The sequence below is a fragment of the Lygodium microphyllum genome, chromosome 20 (assembly GCF_053477565.2).
Source record: "Lygodium microphyllum isolate KBCC chromosome 20, Lygodium_microphyllum_v1.1.10, whole genome shotgun sequence".
In the NCBI taxonomy this organism is placed as follows: Eukaryota; Viridiplantae; Streptophyta; class Polypodiopsida; order Schizaeales; family Lygodiaceae; genus Lygodium; species Lygodium microphyllum.
The window spans coordinates 63385918-63405571 of NC_141154.1; the positions used below are offsets into that span (position 1 = coordinate 63385918).

The 19654-nt window shown below is 41.7% G+C and overlaps 1 protein-coding gene across 3 annotated transcripts; it reads left to right on the plus strand.

The window, feature by feature from the left end:
• Nucleotides 1-499: 499 nt before the first annotated feature.
• On the plus strand, nucleotides 500-13230 carry LOC148018953 (ubiquitin receptor RAD23b-like). Of its 3 annotated transcripts, none has more exons than XM_087701452.1 (13): nucleotides 566-722; nucleotides 1490-1599; nucleotides 1707-1868; nucleotides 1950-2003; nucleotides 2081-2163; nucleotides 2255-2299; nucleotides 2385-2559; nucleotides 2639-2824; nucleotides 2912-2974; nucleotides 11067-11114; nucleotides 11203-11315; nucleotides 11427-11505; nucleotides 12838-13230. In XM_087701452.1, the coding sequence occupies exons 2-13, from the start codon at nucleotides 1522-1524 to the stop codon at nucleotides 12952-12954; spliced, it is 1203 nt and encodes a 400-aa protein (XP_087557578.1). In that variant the 5' UTR covers nucleotides 566-722; nucleotides 1490-1521; the 3' UTR covers nucleotides 12955-13230. The 3 variants fall into 3 exon arrangements, with proteins under 3 accessions (XP_087557579.1, XP_087557578.1, XP_087557580.1); XM_087701454.1 differs by having other exon boundaries at nucleotides 708-722; nucleotides 1490-1561; XM_087701453.1 differs by lacking the exon at nucleotides 1490-1599 and having other exon boundaries at nucleotides 500-722.
• The last annotated feature ends 6424 nt before the right edge of the window (nucleotides 13231-19654 follow it).

Sequence of the window (19654 nt, forward strand, 5' to 3'; positions counted from 1 at the left end):
GTGTGGTTTATATATTGCAAGGAGTAAGTTGAGAGGGTGTACGGTATGGTTAACGAGGAATGTGCTAAGAGAAAAGGGGGAGTAAACAGTGTTGCTTTACAGGCACTCCAATGACCCACACTTATGCAGGTTTTAGTGCAGAGTGCTAGTCTCTGTAAACACACAAAAATTGAGCTTCTCCCAATTGTTACTTTGTCGATTCGATATCAGACACAAAAAATTTGAGCTTCTCCCAATTGTTACTTTGTCGATTCAATATCAGACGCAAATAGATATGTGTAACTGGGAAGTGGAAGCCAGTGTTTGAACTCATGCATCTGCAATACTCAACCTACGCTCCGCTCCAATGACAAAGGCTACGACACCAGTGGCCTGATTCAATATTGAAGTCTTTAATTTGAAGATAGGTAAATGGTCAAGATAGTGTGTGGGCCGGGTGTCACATTTTATGCAATGATTTTGTGCGTGTGAACGAGGGTTGAGACGCGAGAGTTTTTCTTTTGGCAGCAGGCCTTTTGTACACACCACTCTGTGTTTCCACCTTCTCCCTTTTTCTGTGGGTTTTACCGGCTCCCCTTCCGCCTGCATTCCTCCCTTCGCATCCTCGACAGGGACGAGCGTACGCACAAGCTCCCGCCAGACACCCGCAATCCACCATGAAAGTGTCTGTCAAAACCCTAAAGGGCAACCATTTCGACGTAGATGTCAACACTGCAGATACAGTAAGTGCTCCTCTCTCATTTTCACGGAAACCTGTCGTTTCTTTGTCCTTTTGTCCTGCTTTCCGAGCTTGAAATGAGACGTGGATGATGAGCCCTGTCCTGTTCGTCGGCTGGACTGGATTAGGTGGTTAGAAGGCTCATGGAGTGGTCAGAACCCAGGTTTTTGTTGATCATAGGGTCTACTTGGCTGTTGTATTGCTTCGATCTAATCCTGTTGCGCTTACATCAAGCGATAGTTCTTCAATGTGATCGTGACAACTGAAAACTAGAGGATGTTGCAATGAGGATTCTGCGAGTAGCATGCCATTCAACCATGATGATATGGAGATTGTTACTAGCTTTTAAGCTCCATCAAGGCAGGGGATGCTTTGTTTGAGCACTCTACAATTCTATTTCTCTGAGGTAATTTAATTTGGGTCGTTAGCTAGGTCAGTGATATGATATCCAGATGATTACTGAATTTTTACTTCATCAAGGGAGTGGATGATTTGTTTGAGGCTACAATTTTATTTTGTTCTGAGGTAATTCTATTTGGATCGTTAGCTTGGCCAGTGCTATTGTGCACATGCACATTCATTGAGGTGTTCTGGTACCAGAATGTAGATTGAACATTGTAAACTGGAATGATGTGCTGATTATTAATTGGATTAGCAAATGTCTATCTTGCTTATGCTCTATAGCTCAAACGTCACTGTGTCTTGCTAGCTTCTGTAATACAATTGTTACAATGTTTCTATACAATTTGAAGTACATACTTTTCATGCTAGACAATTAGGATTCTGGGACTGAGCAGAGACTGATGGAATGCGAGAAGCAGGGCTTGTTGTCACAGATTGAAAGTGATTCTCCTGTGGCACTTCATAACTGGCTCAATGCTGTATTCAGCCCTATCTCATCTGATTATCTTAGATGTAGCCTGAGCTTTGGTTTAAAAACATTTTTTCGACGTACTCAGTTAATGCAACACATGAGTTCGGTTTGCAGGTCATGGCAGTTAAGAAAAGAATTGAAGATATACAGGGGAAGGAGGCTTTCCCTTGTTCTCAGCAGCTCCTGATATACAAAGGCAAAGTCTTAAAAGATGAAACAACAATGGAAGACAACAGTGTGACAGAGAATAGTTTTTTGGTAGTCATGCTAACTAAGGTGATTTTTAGTGCCTTTCCGTTGATCCGATCTTTTCTTTAGTTTGCAAGCTGTCTGAAACTGTTAGCTGACCTGGTATAGAGTAAAGCAACACCACCTGCATCATCGGGGACTTCATCAGCAACTGGAGCCCAGGTTATTCCATGCTTGAAAAACTCTGAAATTGGCTTGTTGTAAACCAGTACCATTGAACTTAAGTGCTAATTTGGCAGATTACTGCACCAATCCCATCACCTCCTGCACCGGCTCCTAGCCCTGCAGCTCCTGCTTCACCAGCAGCAGCTCCTCCACCTGTGTAAGTGTGTGTTTTTTTAGCAATGACTGAAATGGTTTATGGTTGTGTTAAATGATGGTTTTGTGCTTGATTTTGAACATGCCTTCGACAGACCTGCAGCTACACCTGCCTCAGTTCCAGATGCTGGGTCCACCCAGTGAGTATCAATCCGTTATTCTTTTTGATTCAAATATTACATGGGCAATGTTGGCTGCCAAGTTAAGTTTATGTGCCATTTGCAGGCCTGCAGATGCATATGGGCAAGCTGCCTCTAACCTTGTTGCTGGAAGCAATCTTGAACAAACTGTGGAAATGATAATGGATATGGGCGGTGGAAGTTGGGAAAGAGAGACTGTTTTACGGGCCCTACGTGCTGCTTACAACAACCCAGAGAGAGCTGTTGAATACCTATACAATGTAAGGCCTTCTTCAAAGGCAGGTTAAGAACAATTCTCTTCTGTACCTGTTTACCTTAGCGTTTATGACTGTTTTTCAGGGCATTCCTGATTCAGCTGAGGTTGCTGTTCCAGCACCTTGGGCTCCGGTTCCTGCTTCTGCTCCAGCTGCCACAGGGGCCACAGCTCCAGTACCAGTTGCAACTGCAGCTCCAGCACCTGCCGCTCCTTCCCAGCTTGCACCAGGTGGAGGACCAAATGCAGCACCATTGGATCTCTTTCCTCAGGTTGTCAAATCATACCATCTATATCTCTGTCTTATAAGTATAATGAGCCATGGTGATTTATATGTGCCATGTTCGCATTAATTTCAGGGTATGCCTGGTCTCGGTGGAGGTGCTCCAGGTGCTTTGGATTTTTTAAGAACCAATCCTCAGGTGAAATTTGCTAAATTTCATATTGCACTTCAAATAGATAGTAAGTTTTTTTCATCATCAACAGCTATGGGAGGATTTATGTGACATGCAAAACAAGGATGCAATGGTGGGTAGCCTATCTATTTATAGATGTAGAATTATCCTCCCAAATTTGGGTTTTGCATATGGGATGCACAAACTCTCTAGGCATGCAGTTCTTTATAATGAAAGTTTGGTATCATTTGAGTTTTGGGGCTGTTTAAAAGAGCTAAATAGTTTGTAATACCTTTTTAGATTAACAGCAAGCTCATTTTGAATCTCCTCCATTTTGTTAGAACTTGTGAGATAGAGCATAGTGGAAGCTTCAACTCGAGGGTTATGAGATGCTTAAATGTCTTGACTCAGTAAAGAGATGCCAATCTCTTCCAAACCTTTGTAGTGGCGGGGATACATCTTACATGCACAAGCACCCAATTTGCACAAGTGAAAAAGAGGAAAGAGTGGCTCTAGTGTTGAGTTGATCCCATAAAACTACCAAGTTGGTGGTCGATTCATCATGGAGATCCATGGTAGGTTGGGCAATAGGGACTGTCACAAAATCCCATAGGACAAAGATGTCAAGGATGCACTCAACTTTGCACAACCATAAAAAGGTAGTTTGTCTCTTTCAACTTTTTTGATGCAATAATAAGAGTAGGATAGGCGCTTGCATAGGGTGCCATAATAGCCAATCGTGGACTAGTAGCCATGGAAGATGAAACATAGAGAGAATGATATCATGACGGTCAAGAAGGAACTTGGTCACAATCTGTCCTATGATCCGTGTCACGATTACTATGTTGATCTTGACACTTTGTACGATCCTCATGGCCACAACTTTGTGAATGTGGGTCTTCACGGTCTTGGTTGTTAATTTGATGGTTCTCTCGGTTCCAATCCACATAGTTCCACCAATCATATTGGTCTGTCATGGATATCCTTCAAGAAACCTACAAGGAAACACAAGAAACATTGCAATTGATGGAGAAAGTGGCTTAAAATGTGATGACTTCAATCTATTTTGGGTCCATTTGATTGCTATACAGCAGAGATGATGATATTTGTGTCGAGTCATTTCTTGGATGCACCCGGCCACGTGGCAATAGTCGGACAGCCCGATTGCATCAGTCGGTTGCATTTAATGCAGCTGACTTGATCATTTATTGATATTATTTACAGCCTATAAATAGGTTGAGTTTCCAGCAGTCTACACCGTCTTTGACATATTTCTGTTAGCTGATTGCGGAGATTGCTCTCTGGATTGAAGAAGATCGAGATCCTTGAGGTGGAGACATACGCAGATATTTTCTTTGCACCCGTGTATAATTCTGCATCCTTATATAGCATTCTTCATTGCAGATTTTTTGCGTTTCACTCTCTTTCTCTCTCTCTCTCCTCTCTCTGTTCACTCTGTCACAGTCATTCGCTTCCACATTGCTTCACTCTGACATGGTATCAGAGCATTTGAAGGACCGATCTAGGGTGCTCCTCTATCTGAAGAGGAGTTTTTAGCGCAACACAAGGCTGCATTTTCAGCGTTTAAGTGCGAGTAGGTGGGCTGCACATCGAAATAAGATTGAGGCGAGCGTGGGAGTGCGAGAAAAGAGAAGATTTACTGAAGTTGATGTTGTTTTTGTTGTTAGAGAGTGAAGAAGGCTGCGTTTTTGGCCTTCAAGTGCAGATTTTTACATTTTTATCGCCTTCGACGGGTGAAGAAGGAACGGGACGAGTGACTCTCAGCCCTAGCAGGTTGTATTTTCACAGTCAGAGGGGGTTGCTTTTTGTCTTTGTGCATGCATTGTAGGTGAAGATGTCTTCTGAGGCCAAGGTAGAGTTTCAGGTGATCATGGACTGGAAGGTGCCCATCCTATTGGCTCTTCCTTCAGATCAAAAGCTGGATGGTGAGAACTATCGCATGTGGTGGATCATGATGCTTGCCATATTGGAGTCGTGTGATTTGGCGGAGCTTGTTACGGAGGCTATCAATCGTTCTTCTTTGCGAGACGAGTCCAGACTCTCTTTCAGTGAGAAGGCGGAGTTGGCAAAGGCTCAGGCACATTGGGATAAACTCAATGCATACATTCACTTGTTTTTATTTTTCTCATGTACTACAACTGTTATCTCTCATATAGAGCATTTGACGATGGTTGGAGTTGGATCAGATGTATAATCGGATGACCATCATGAAGTGAGTTTCTTTGGAAGTGCAAATGAGGACTATGAGTGTCAATAAGTCATTATCCATGCGGGAGCATATCAACAAGCTAAGGCAGCTTCAAATGCAAGTTCAAAATGCAGGGAAGGTGATCACTCCTGAAGATATGGTGATAACTCTTCTTTCATAGTTACCGCCTTGCTTCAGTGGTTTTTATTCTGCCTTGATTGCTTTAGGGAGGTTTGAGACTCTTTGGTGGGAAGAGTTGGTTCTTATGTTCTTGGACCAAGAGGAGCAACTGAAAGGAACCAATACTTCGAAATTTGAAGTTGCTTGGTCAATCCTCTTAGAAGAAAAGAAAGGACCAAAAGAAGAAGAAGGAAGACAAATTTATGAAGGACAAAGACAAGGAGTCGACTTGTCACATTTGTGGCAAAACAGGTCGCTGGAAGAAGGATTGACCCGACAAGGGAGGTGGTTGAGGATTCGACCCTATCGGCTTTTAATGTTGCGTTGACTGCTCCATTTACTCGGGAGTGGATTGTTGACAGTGGTGCCTCTAGGCATCTGACTTCTTCAGCAGGTGTTACTCATTTGTGGCCTTCTCATGGTCAGATTCTTGTTGGAGATAGTTCGTCTATTTCTATTCAGGGACAAGGCAATATGCATCTTATTCCAGATGGGCGTGGTGGTGCCCATGCATTTGAGATACTTTATGTGCCGGTGTTGGGTTATCATCTTCTCTCGGTGCACAAGATTTGTACCCTCTGCCTCTTGGTCGAATTTGATGTGGATTCTTTTTGGATTCTTGATTGAGGATCGAGAGCGGTTTTTTCTTCAAGTTATGAGGAGAATGGAGTCTACAAGTTGCGGTTCTCTTCTACCTTGCCTTTTCTTCTTCTTACCTTTCAAACTCCGTTCAAGCTTTGGCTTGCTCAGTTTGGTTACCTCAATTATGAATACCTTCGAAAGGCGTCTAAGGACCAGTTTGTGCGAGGTTTGCCAGATATTGTGGTGAGTCAGCAGCCTTGTGTATCTTGTATCCGTGGGAAGCAGACTCGTGATGTTTCCAACAAGGCTTCGAGGTGGTTTTCAGTGCCCTTGGAGCTTGTTTCCACCGATCTTTGTGGATCGAGGAGGACGGAATCCCTTCGAGGGAGTTTGTATTTCATGCTCATTGAAGATGATTACGGGAGGATGACATGGGCCTATAACTTAAAGCTGAAGTTGGAGGCTTTCTCCAACTTCAAGGATTAGTTGCTCTTTGAGGAGAATCGATCGGGGTGAAAGTTGAATACCTTATGATCGGATAAGGGCAGAGAATGTGTTTCTAATGAGTTTGCTTGGTATTGTGCAGATCGTGGTATACACTAGGAGTTTGCCAATACAAACACCCCTCAGGAGAATGGTGTTTTGGAGCGGAAGAATTGCAATGTGATCAAGATGGCATGTACTATGATGGAGCATCGTCTGACACCTCAGTGTTTATGGGCTAAGACTGTGGCTACTTCAGTTCACATCCTTAATCATTTTCCTACTTCCGTCGTTGTTGGCATGACTGCTTTTGAGGCGTACTTTGGATCAAAGCCCGATGTTTCTTATTTTAGGGTTTTTGGGTGTGATGCTTATGTTCATATTCTGAAGACACAACGTGACAAATTTGAAGCAGCTGCTAGAAGACAGGTGTTTGTGGGCTATAGCTCGCAATCTGAAGGCTACCGATTGTATGATCCTGTTAAGCGGGATGTCTACACGAGCCGTGATGTTTGGTTTGTGGAGGTTCCAACCCCAGAGGGGGGTGAGGATCACCCTGTACTTGGAGATCCTGGTGATAGCTGGGCCCTAGTGATCGTTCCTCTCGAGTTTGTGTCTCTTGAGGACTCTTCTTTGGATGAGGAGCCTACTATTCTACCTAGCCATCGGATTCACAGATTGGTTCTTTGTTGATGATGGACCTTTCAGAAACAGCAGATGGAGAGTGGCAAGGCTTGATTCGGCCTCCTCCTCGTTGGGTCGTGACACGCTCCAAGATTTAGGGATTGAGGGGGTCCCTGAGAAGTGGCAACCACAGGATGGACTGTGGAGCTCACAGCGGCACCATGCGTATACTATGGAGCTTCTTTGCTCTAGCTACTGTTTGATGTTCCGTGTTATGCAGGATAGAGAGCCTACATTAGTGAAGGAGGCTTTACAGTCTGATCATTGGCGGAAGGCGATGGAAGTCGAGTTGGAGGCTATTGAGTGCAATGGCACTTGGTACCTTGTGCCTCGTCCCTCTCATAAGAAGGTGATTGGTGTCAAATGGGTCTTCAAGACCAAGTACCATAGCGATGGCTCTTTGGACAAGCACAAGGCTCGCCTTGTTGCTTAAGGTTTTGCATAGTGCCCAGGTGTTGATTTCCATGATACTTTTGCCTCTACTACTCGCATGGGGACTATTCATGCTGTTCTTGCCTTGGTTGGTCATAAGAGATGGCCTGTCTTTCAGTTGGATGCGAAGTCGGCCTTCTTGAATTGTGATTTGAAGAAGGAGATCTATGTAGAGCAGCCTCTTGGCTTTGGTTCCTTAGATGGAAAGGTTTACAGATTGAAGAAGGCCTTGTATGGCTTGAAGCAAGCTCGATGTGCTTGGAATGAGAAGATTGATTCGTTTCTCCAGGCCAAGTTGGGATATCGACACTCTAGGGCTGATCCGTAGCTTTATGTGCTCACTTTCGAGGGTGGTCATGTGTTTGTTTTGTATGTTGATGACTTGATTGTTATAGGTGATCATGCCCAGAAGGCCGAAGAGACAAAGGCAGCCCTATATTAGAAGTTCGAGATGACGGATTTAGAACTTCTCCATTTCTTTTTGGCCCTCGAGTTTTATCAGTCTCATAGGGGGATTTTCATCTCTCAGTCGCGATATGTAGAGGAGCTCTTGGTGACTTTTGAGATGGAGGATTGCCGGTTTATTTATGCTCCCATGGATCCGAATTGGAAGGCCACTTCACACGCAGATTCTCCTTTGGCGGATGCTACCTGCTACCGTCAGCTGATTGGATCATTGATTTGGTTGCTCAACACACAAGCTGATCTATGTTTTGTTGTAGGCCTTTTGGTTGGGTTTATGAGTGCACCTCAGCAGGTGCATTGGTAGGCTACTTAGAGGATACTTTGGTTTTTGAGGGGGACCTCTGACCCTTGGATTTCCTATCCAGCAGGTATAGGTGCTTTTGATCTTGTTCTTGTAGGTTGGAGTGATTCGGATTGTGCTGGCGATGTGGATCAAAGGCAGTCTACTATAGGCTATTGTTTTACCTTGGGTGTTGGTGCTATTGCTTGGAGTAGCAAGAAGCAGCCCACGGTAGCCCTATCTTCGACTGAGGCAGAGTATTGGGCTACGTCTTCTACCACATGTGAGACTGTGTGGCTTCGGTGGTTATTGGAGGACCCTAGACTTGTTCTACTATCCTGCATTGCGACAATGAGAGTTGCATTGCTTTGGCATGGAATCTTGTATTCCATGCCCAGACGAAGCACATAGAGATCCAATATCACTTCATCAGGGAGAAGCTTCTGGATGAGACCATTGATGTGGAATATTGTAAGACCGAAGACAATCTTACAGATTTGTTTACGAAGGCACTTCCCTAGGATTTACTTCACCGACACTCTAGATCCCTCCGTCTACTGCCTTGTCCAGGATCTGAGAGGGGGAGGTGTTGAGAGTCATTTCCTTGACGCACGCGGCCACGCCAGTAGTGCTACGTGACTGTTCGACTGCATCAATCAACTGCATTCGGCCGACCCGATCATTTATTGATATCATTTACAGCCTATAAATAGGCTGAGTTTCCAGCAGTCTACACTTTGTCTCTGACAGATTTCAGTCTGCTGATTGCGGAGATTGCTCTTGGGACTGACGGAGATCGAGATCCTTGAAGTGGAGACACATGCATATATTTTCTCTGCACCCGTGCATAATCTGCATCCTTATACAGCATTCTTCACTACAGATTTCTTGCATTTCACTCTCTCTCTCTCTCTCTCTCTCTCTCTCCTCTCTCTGTTCACTTTTTGTCACGGTCATTCGCTTCCGCATTGCTTCACTCTGACAATTAAGATCATGGAATATCCAAGGTGAGAAGACCGTAACGCTGTTGGGCAGTGAGTTTGGACTATAAAACACAGGGTGAACAAAGGTTGGAGGCAGAAATGCAGCCTTTAACAGCTCGCAAATTGATCAGACAGCCTAGAAAGATGCCACCCTGATTGAAACACAATGTTCTAGCATAGGAGGAGGTGGCTTAGAACGAAGTGCGGCACTAGTCCACTTTGGCTTGGTTTGCACAAGCAACTATCCTTGTCTAGTGCTAAAATTTCTGATAGGAGACTTACAGGCAGTTAGGACCCTTAGGTCGATCCTTGTGTGAATGAGGCAAAGCTTCTCTTGTGGGGTAGACTCAAGTGACATTAGGTAATAAAGTTTGGTTATTCTATGGTAGACTCCATGCATGAGGAGAGATTGGCTCTAGGGTCTCCATTTACTTTGAGGGTATAGTGACTATAGTGGACATCTCATTGGTGTCTATTCCTAGTATTGGCACCTTGCCTCTATTGCTCGATTGTCTATCTTCAAGCTCCTTCTTGAAAGTCCTACATGTTCAGAACTTGGGCTTTCATCTCCTCTAAGTTCATGGCCCTATGAGACTTGGTATTTGGGTTGTCTTCATAAGGCAGGCCCTCTTTATTGAGGACTCTTCATTAGAAGCCATTCTTGTGATATGTTGGTAGGAGAGGGGGCTGTATAATCACTATTCTCCTTCCATTGTTAGGGACCCTCTAAGGCATCTTCCCATCACTACACTTGTTTCCATTTGTGCACCACCCGTCCCATATGTTCTACCTCATCCCCCACTATCTTCTCTAGTGCTCTTCTTGCATCCCTCGTCCTCTTTTAGAGGGGGACGATATCGGAGATGTGGTTGTGGATTCCTTGACTTCTGTTTGTGCACCATCTATCTCACAAGTTCTATATTTTGTGGTTCCCTTGCACCACCTATCTCACAAGTTCTATATTTTGTGGTTCCCTTGCACCCCCTATCCCTTTCAAAGGGGGATGATATTAGAGACGCGGTTGTATGGTCATCTTGCCATTTTGCCAGATTTAGGATCGAAGAGCCACGTATGACATGTATGGTCATCTCCTTCTTGTGAGCCTCAATTTGAGTTAGACAATGACTTTTGGACCTTTGACTTTGTATTTGTTTGTCAATTTATGTGTCCTAGATGATTTTGGTGGATGTGGCACCTGTGCATTTGTTTCTCGGCATGGTGATGGCATTAGTTAGTGGGCAGACTGTTCAGGCCGGCCATCTTTTTTGGACCTCTAGATCAGGCTGGCCAGTTTTGGCTATATATAGCTAGTTGGCAGTTCCACTCCACCACATTCATTTCATATAGATCATCTTCTCAGCCAGTCCTCCATCGTTATCATCTTCATCTCCTGCCTCAGTCTGGTGCCCACATGGATGCCTCGGGCTGGGCGTTGCTGACAGAGATCAGTCTTGTATCATTCAGTTCCAGTCAGATTGTTACTTCATTATCTGTCTTCCTTCTGTCTCTCTGTCCTTTCTTTCACTCTATGTTCACTTTCCTTTCCACTGTGCACTCACACCCACTGCCGCTTGTACACCTTGCCAGGCAGGTTCCTTCTGTTTCCCTATTTTTTACTTGGACTCTAAAATAATATCGAATGAATTTGTTTTAAAAGGTCATTTTTATGTGCATTTGTTATTCTGCTGCTCTTTGAAACAGTTTATTGAGGCTGGAAGTTGATTTGTGTGGGGACTGCAGGAGAATGTCCATTTTGTTGAGTTTCTGCAGTGCTGCATATAATACATGCGTCTTGAAAAATTTAAATCTCGTCTCATGCAGTTTCAGGCCCTGAGGAGTATGGTTCAAGCAAATCCACAGATACTACAGGTGTGAATTTTTTTCTTAAAAAACTCTCTACCTGGTGGGTGGGGGTGTGTGTGTGTGTGACTCTTTTTTTTGTTTGGGAGTTGTACAGCCTATGTTGCAGGAGCTTGGGAAGCAAAATCCTCACTTGCTGCATTTGATTAATGAAAACCGAGGAGAGTTCCTCCGGCTTATAAATGATACAGGGGGAGAAGGAGCAGAAGGGTTAGTTACCTTGATTTACATAGTGCCTCATGAGATTATGGTTATGCTTCAAATTGCCATGTGGACTGGCATATGCTTATGGTTTATGCTTGTTTCTGTGCTTTTTCTTAGGGATCTTCTTGGCCACATCGCTGAAGCAATGCCCCAGTCTATAAATGTCACACCTGAAGAAAGAGCAGCTATTGAGCGGGTATTTTGAGCTTTCTCATTTGTCTTTTTGTAGTCAGAAAGGAATTTACTCACCCTCTAGAACATCGTATGTGAATATTGTGTGCATTGTGCCACAGATACAGAGAGAGGGGGGTTATAGGGAGGTTTCTTCTGAGGGACATCTACATCCCATTCTGAATGTTAGCTTAAAATTTTAGAGGATCATCATTGTCTTTTCCTGGAATTACGATGTTTTGCAAAGGTTTGGAATATATATCAAACAGGGCTTCTGCAGGCCTTTTGCAGGACCCAAGTTTTGCAGAGGCGTTTGTGGGTTTCAAGCATCACAAACACGTTAGTCATTGTTTATAAGGACTGCCACCACCTTAGAGGTTTCTTCTGAGGGTGTCTACATCTCAGTCTGAATGTGAGCTTTGAGTATTAGGTGGTTGTCATTATCTATGAGTGCACAAATTTGAGCATTTTTCCAACTTTAAAGGGACATTGAGGCCAGAGCCCCATAATGTCTATGTCTTTCACATCTGGGTGAAAGCCCCAAATTCAGGGGTGCATTGGGCCAAAGGCCCTAGTTTGGGCCTGTTTTGGGGAAAATGCTTAAATGTTGGGTGGATGCCGACAGATAGCATGATTCCTGAAAGCCTGATGTGGTTCCAAACAATGCATGCTATGTCGGATCTTTACCTGAAATTATTATGTTTTGCAAAGGTTTGGTATATACTATCAAACAGGGCTTCTGCAGGCCTTTTGCAGGATCCAAGTTTTGTGAAGGTGAATGTGCACAGGTTTCAAGTGTCACAAACACATTACCGTCTGCTTGCATAGCTTGATTTTCTCAAAACTGGTAAGAAAGTGGATAGCCACGTAGATGAAAGGCCGTTTGGCAGGTTTGCCTATTTTACAGAGGTCGAGATTGTGCATCAGGTTGAGTAGTGTTCAGATCTCCATAAATTGTGTATCAGGCTGAGTAGTTTTTAGGTCTCCATAACTGTGTACCTGGCATGCAAGGAGATACTTCTATGGACTATTTGCCAAGTCACCTTATGAGTCCCTTGATGGTTCCACCTCATTGTTATTGTTATTAGATTGAATTGCAATGCTTGTCTCGGTGGAATTCAATCCCTGGTTCCAGTTCTCATGTAGATTTTTGTTTCATTTTTATGTGGGTGCCAATGTTGACACAATAATCAATGAACTTATTGAGGCCAAACACCATTATTGGAATTATACTTATCTTACCTTAGTGAAATGCAAAAGAGGAGCTACCCTGAGTTTGTAGCGGATTCTTTTAGCAAGCTGTTTGGTGCAAATGTTTTTCAAACTTGTCAGATTGACAAAGCTGATTGTTGTGCAGCTTGAAGCTTTGGGGTTTGATCGGGCTCGTGTCATAGAAGCCTTTCTGGCTTGTGATAGAAATGAGCTTCTTGCTGCCAACTATCTTCTGGAGGACCCTGGTGAGAACGATGACTGACTACTTAAGAGCAGAAAGTTTTGAGTGTCAAATGAAAAAGTTGTATGTTCCTTAACACAGTTTTGAGCTCCGATATTGTGGATTGAGTTTGAGAAACATCCTATACATTCACATCAAGCAATTCATCCGGCCATCTTTCATAGGAAGAGACTGTTTCTATTGAAACTTGTCATTGTTTCCATCTGCCTATTGGACTTGATTCCTGGCATGTCTTTAATCATTGCCATGCTTGTTGTGGTGCATTATTTGAACTTAAGGTTTTTGGGTTTAGTCGCTCTGTTCTTGCCATTTGGTGATGGCTGCTTGCATCTGCTATCCTAAAAGAAAGCAGTTTCTGAAATCACTCCACAGCATGTTATTAGTGTTTAGTGTGGTTTATATTTGTGCCTCCCCCTTCTGACTTAGATTTTTAAAAGTAGTTGCCTGCACTGTAGCTCACATGTTACGAATGTACACAAATGCTCATAAACTCAACAATCAGGCATAAGGTACATAAACTTTCTGAGAGTGCTAGGCATACAATGGCATAAGCGTGCATAGCCAGCAAATTGAATGAACATTTGCATCTGGTCATAAGCTCTTGTTGATCAGCGTGTAACAGCCTCTGTAAAGTCTTCTGAGTATAATGTAAGTCCCTCTTTGTATCTGGTGAACCCTTCTGGTGACGACAGAAATAGGCACCATTTGTCACTCTTCTTTTAACACTAGCCATCCTTGGAGTTATTATGTGTTACCTTTGCCCCGAGCTCGTCCTAACAGGTCTCTGATAATTGTCAACTTGCAAATGCCTAGTCTTCTCTAAATCAGTAGTTTAATTTACTATGATGTTAGCAACATGAGTACATTTTCATACAACTGAGGGTGGTGGTTTATTTCCATGTTGCAATTCTTGGCTCTACATACCCCTTAACTTTGAGATCTAGAGACATGAAGTCTCTACATGAAGGGATTGCCTTTTGGCCTGTTCTTAATTGGCACATGGGCGAGGAATGTTTAAATGCGAGGTAGAACAAGCTTTAGGTTTGCAACTCCCATCAACAAAACGTCTTAAGAGTGGCTAACAATCACATAGAAGGTTTGAGCGTGGAGTTGATATGTATCTAAAAGAGAACTAGTAATATGCTATGTAACATACTTTCACAAATTGGTCAATGTGTAGAGCTTGCAAGTGTGTGTTGCTCTTATTAACCAAGTCTACTAACATCTTTTGCTTGTGCCTTTTCAAACGAAAAAGAGTATGAAGTGTAGTGGCTTGCTAGTTTACTATGGTTCCCCCTCGAGAGTTTAATATTTATCAATCATTTGAGCCTTGTCTCCTTTTGTATTCAATCTACAGTTTGACTTGCTCTATAGCTGAGACTAATGAACCCTTGTGTAAGCTTTTCCCTTGCAATGTATGGGTATTACCCTCATGTATAAGCTTTCCTCGTAAAGACATTCCACATTGGCTTTGCCAATATATGTTAGTGAATTCTAATAAGCAATTAGCCCATGAGGTGAACTATTTCATGTTAATTTTGCTCATTTGCTATAGCTATACATCTAGGAAAATGTTAGATGCTAATGACTTAATGATTCTATTCATTGAATAATAATTAAAATGATGTAATATCTTGAGCTTCTTATAGATGTTCCTCAACCATTTAGAAAAGACACGCTAATTTTTTATATATTTTGGTCAAATGGAAATTGGTTCCTCTTAGATATGCAAATAGACTAATTCCACTACTCAATGTTACATTTAGGAGGCGTTGTGTTGGTGATTACCTCCCAATCATGTTGTAGTTGGGTGTTTTGAAGGACTTTAGAAAATGTACAACATTACCATTTATCTTCTTGCCCTTGCATGTGAGTTAGTTTTGCAAGTTATCCTTTTGTTAGTGAATTATAGGAGCTTTTGCCCAAGTATTTGCAAGTTTATCAATTGTCATAGTTTTTCAAAAGAGCACTTTCAGAATTGTATGTGATACCATAGTCAAGAGTTCTCTTCAAGTATCTGAGCAACTGCATTTCAACTTTCCAATGACTTTCTGGTGGCTTGTTTGAGAACTTACTTAAAACGCCAACATCAAAATTGATATCTGGCCTAGTGTTGTACAAGTGGATGAGGTTGCCAACCAATCTCTTATATCTCCTAATGCTTGCTAGTGCTGATGTATGGTGAATGGATAACTTCACATTGACCTTCATAGGTATAGCTATCTTCTTACACTCGATCATGCCAAATGCTTTTAAGATCTCCTATGCATACTTCTTTTGAGAGATGAAGATTTTTTCTAGACTTCAATCCCCAAACAATAGTGCAACGTCTGTCATTTCAAAGCTCAAAGTATTTGGAATATGATGGATTATATTTTCATAGTGACGTGTAATAAAAAATTCATTCACATATAGGGCAATCACTTTAGGCTTTTCACCATCCATGTAAACCTACAAGTTAGCATTTGAGGCACATCTTTTGAAATTCAAGCCTAAAAAGAATTTATCTATTCATTGGTACCATGCTATGAGGGTTTCTTTTAGCCATACAATACCTTCTTTAGCGTATGAACTTTGTTCTTAGAATAGGGGGCCTCAAACTCGATGGTTGAGAGCCACATGGACATCCTTCTTAAGGTCTCTATACAAGAATGTTGATTTAACATCCATTTGGTAAATTGTCCACTTTTTATGGGAGTGGCCACTGCAAGTACTTTAGTAGTTGGAGCAATTGATTCTCAAAAATCAAATCCTTCAATGTGTGAAAAACCCTATGTAACTAATCTGGCTTTGTATTTTTCTAAGCTTCCATCAACCTTGTACTTTATCTTTTGGATCCACTTGGTGCCATTAATCTTTCTCCTTTTTGGTTGATCCATTAGCTCCCAAGGATCATTCTTCATTATGTTGTCATACTCAGCTTAAATAACTGCTCTCCATGTTGGATGAGTAAGTGATTCTTCCAAGTGTGTTGGCTTCCTGGTCCATCTACATTTTCCTCAACAGTGGTAGGCATAGGATTACTATGATCATAGAGCTGCTTCACCCATCACGGCAATGGCTTTTCTAGTGCCATGATTACAGGTTGGTGAACCTTTTCCTCATCATCTAAAGATGATGCTTTCTCCTCCTTCTTCAGGGTAAGGACATCTCTTAGAATATATTCATAGTGTACTACTTTTTTGTTGGATGATAAAGTGGAATAACTTATATTCACCTCGTCCACTATATGTGGTTGCTCCTTAAACACCACATCACAACTCTCTATGATCTTCTTTGCCTCTTGGTCATACAATTTGTAAGCCGTTTGATTACCACTATAACCCAAGAAGATTTATTTTGTGCTTTTTGGTTTTAACTTGTTTCTCTTATCCTTTGAAACATGTGGATAACATTCACATTTAAAAGTTCTAAAATATAAGATAGATGGTTTTTTACCAAAATAGGGCCTCATGAGGAGCTTGGCCCTTAAGAGCCTTTGTATAACTCCGATTGAGAATGTAGACTACAAATTTAAAATGCCATTTTGCTGAGGTGTACGAGGCATCATCAATTGATACTTAATCCCTTTGCTCTTGCAAAAGTCTTCAAACTCCTTTGAGTTGAGCTCACCACACTACCATCTGTTCTAAACTTCTTTCACACTGTCATTTTTCATTCTCAACAAGTTTTAGCCATTTTTTAAACTTACCAAAAACTTGAGCATTACCACAAAGGAAGTACACCCACATCTTCCTATGATAGTCATCGATGTATAAAATAAGAAGACTCTCCCAAGACTTGTGTAGGCATTTTATTGCACAAGTTAGTATGCACCAACTTTAGAGGAGCTTTCTCTTATTTTACTTTCTTGTGGAAATGCCTTTCTCTATTGCTTGCCCATAATACAAGCTTCATAGAGTTCCTTCATTTTAGTTACTACATGTAGGTGTGCAACTATACCTTGCGTATGTATCTTCTTTAACACTGTAAAACAAATGTGACCAAATCTTTCATGCCAAAGTCTACTTATACTCACACTAGTGGTGGTTATAAGAGCACTTAGCTTATATAGCTTGTTTCTTCTTTCTTCTTTATCGAAAACTTTGCCAACACTGTCAATAATTTCTGCACGTGTTTCACTGAATCTCACCTCATGGCCAAGATTAGTTTTAGAAGCAAATGATAGTAGATTTCTATTAATATCTAAAATATACAATATATTTGAAAGATTTTTAAGTTCACCATTTGTAGCAACAAAGGAAATAGTACTTGTGTCCTCAACACGACATTTTGCATCATTCTCAATTGTCATAGTGATGGATTCTTATAGAGGTTGCATACAACAATATAGACCTTTCTTGTTGGTCATGTGACAAGAGGTGCCACTATCCAGTACCCATGAGTGAGGGGTGCATATTTATTATATGGAGGGACATAATTCCTAAATGGTTGCCATGAATAACTCCAACTTTGCTTCAATTGTATTGGCTGTCTCCTTCCCTTTAGTCTTCACGATGCCATTCTTTTCATTTGTCTTCTTGACATAAATTTGCAATGGCATGCCCTTTCATCTTATAGTAGAAGCATTCTCCTTGAAATTTTCTTACTGTCCTTTTTTTTAATCACTATTGGTAGAGGAACCACCTTCGCCTTTTACATTGGCAAGGAATGCAACATCTTCACTGTTGCTACCTTCTCGGGCTTTAAGCCACAACTGCTCCTTCATTAGTAGTGCACTAAATTTCTCAAACGCCAAAGGTTGGGGTCTCATGTGAGCGTTTAGGGTGGCAGTTACCAATGCATCAAACTTTGGTGGATAAATCCAAAGACAACTTTGAGCTAGCTCCTTACTAGCCTTTTGTATCCTAGAGCCATCCATCTAGTCATATCGATTCTTGATCTGCGTGATGAATGCTTTAACTATCTCTCCTTCAGTAAACTTCTCTATTGGTAGTTGATTCTCCAAGTTCTAAATCCTCATTTGATTTCACATTTTATATTGACTTCTCAATATGTTCTAAGTCTCTGATGCCCTTGTTGTATGCTGAATCAAGGTCAAAACACTATCAGAACAACTTGTAACCAAATGTACACAATGCATCTACATTCCTTTGTTTCCAAGCCTGTAGAAGATCTACATGTGGAGGAATGATAACACTTGAATTTGATGGGCCGAGGATAGGTTGTAGTTCTATGTCAGTTCCCAACACCGTCTCCAGAAGCTCATAAGAATCAAGGATAGTTGTAATTTTAAACTTCCACAAAGTGTAGTTCTATCATCTAACTTGACTTCAACTGAATCGTCGGTGTTTGAACTGTCGGTATAGCAGCAACACCACATGATGTGCTAGCACTACTACCTGATGCAACACAAGACATTTCTCCTCTTGGCTATTGAAGCCTTTGCCTTTCACATACTCTTCACTCCTCAAAGTCCCTTGGGCTCTGATACCATGTAGAAAATACATGGTGCAATGGGCAAAATTTGAGCAAGGAGTAGAGAATACATAGTAAATATGAGAAAAACAAAAATTTCTTTAATTTCAAATAATGTGATATAAAGATGGCTTTGTCCACTTGTGCATTTCCACTATGAAGCTTAGATGGCGATCTAGATAGATGATATATGAAGAGCTTAAGGGTAGTTGGAAGAACTCTTACTCGGTGAAAGATAGATTGATGATGGATTTGGAGGGGTCTTTCTTTTATAGCCTGGGAAGGTAGTCGAGCTGGCTTGTCTGACCATATTATGAACCTTTCCTAGTCGGTTAGGGAATTCCATTTACCATCAGGCCAAGGGCATTATGTTAGGGAGGGCCATTGATCCCCTAGACAAGGGCCACTTCTGTAGCCCCTAGACCCCAAAATAGGGATCTCTGCTAACTCCTACATCCCACAACTTGATGCATTATGCCTCAAGTTGCTACCAATATAACTACTCTATTTAACCCAAATGAGGCTAGATCCACAAAGGTGACCTTTTTGCCATCCGGTCACATAGACCTCATCTAACATACAAGTCAAGAGACATCACTCACACATGGCTTCTCCTCATAATGGGGGTCGTACAACTTAGAGCATTGTGGATCATTGGTGGCACCTCACGAGGGTGAGACATTGAGCATATCTAACATATGGTATGTCAGCCATAATCAAGACATGGTCAAGAGACGTAAATACAAATAAAGGATTGGTGCCTCAAGCAAAGACAAGTCTTCTATGGATAATCTTCCATACAAAATCACAAAAAGACACATAATAACTCGCATAATCCAATTGTCCAATATATAGAAGGCTTTTGGTCATCAAAACTAGTACATGATGTACATTATGTAGAGTAAAGGATTTGCTTGAGGGAAAGTGTAGCTTGTCATCCCAAATGCCAAGTTATTTTCTAGTCGCATAGAACTTGTCATATTGTGATAGGGTTGAAACCAATCCTATGTGAGGTAACATGAAACAAAGCCTTGGAATGAAACAATCAATATTAAGAATACGTAGACAAATAGTCAACTAAGAAGTATCAAGAGAGAAAGATGCTAAGATATAATAATAATTTGACTTTGGTTGTTGTACTAAATTTAACTCTTCAACCTTTACACTTGACTTACTAGGGATAATATTGCAATCATTAGAATTTTCTTGCACTTTGTCTTTGCCTTTCTCTTTGCACTTATCATTGCACATCTTATGGCACTACAACCAAATATGACCTTGCTTCCCACAATAATGACATATC

Excerpts from the sequence above, each read along its gene's own strand:
- LOC148018953 (XM_087701452.1), top strand. The coding sequence starts at position 1,522 with ATGGAATGCGAGAAGCAGGGCTTGTTGTCACAGATTGAAAGTGATTCT. Across the intron at positions 1,600-1,706 it reads TTCATAACTGGCTCAATGCT|GTCATGGCAGTTAAGAAAAG; the intron begins GTATTCAGCCCT and ends TTCGGTTTGCAG. Across the intron at positions 11,115-11,202 it reads CAAATCCACAGATACTACAG|CCTATGTTGCAGGAGCTTGG; the intron begins GTGTGAATTTTT and ends GGAGTTGTACAG.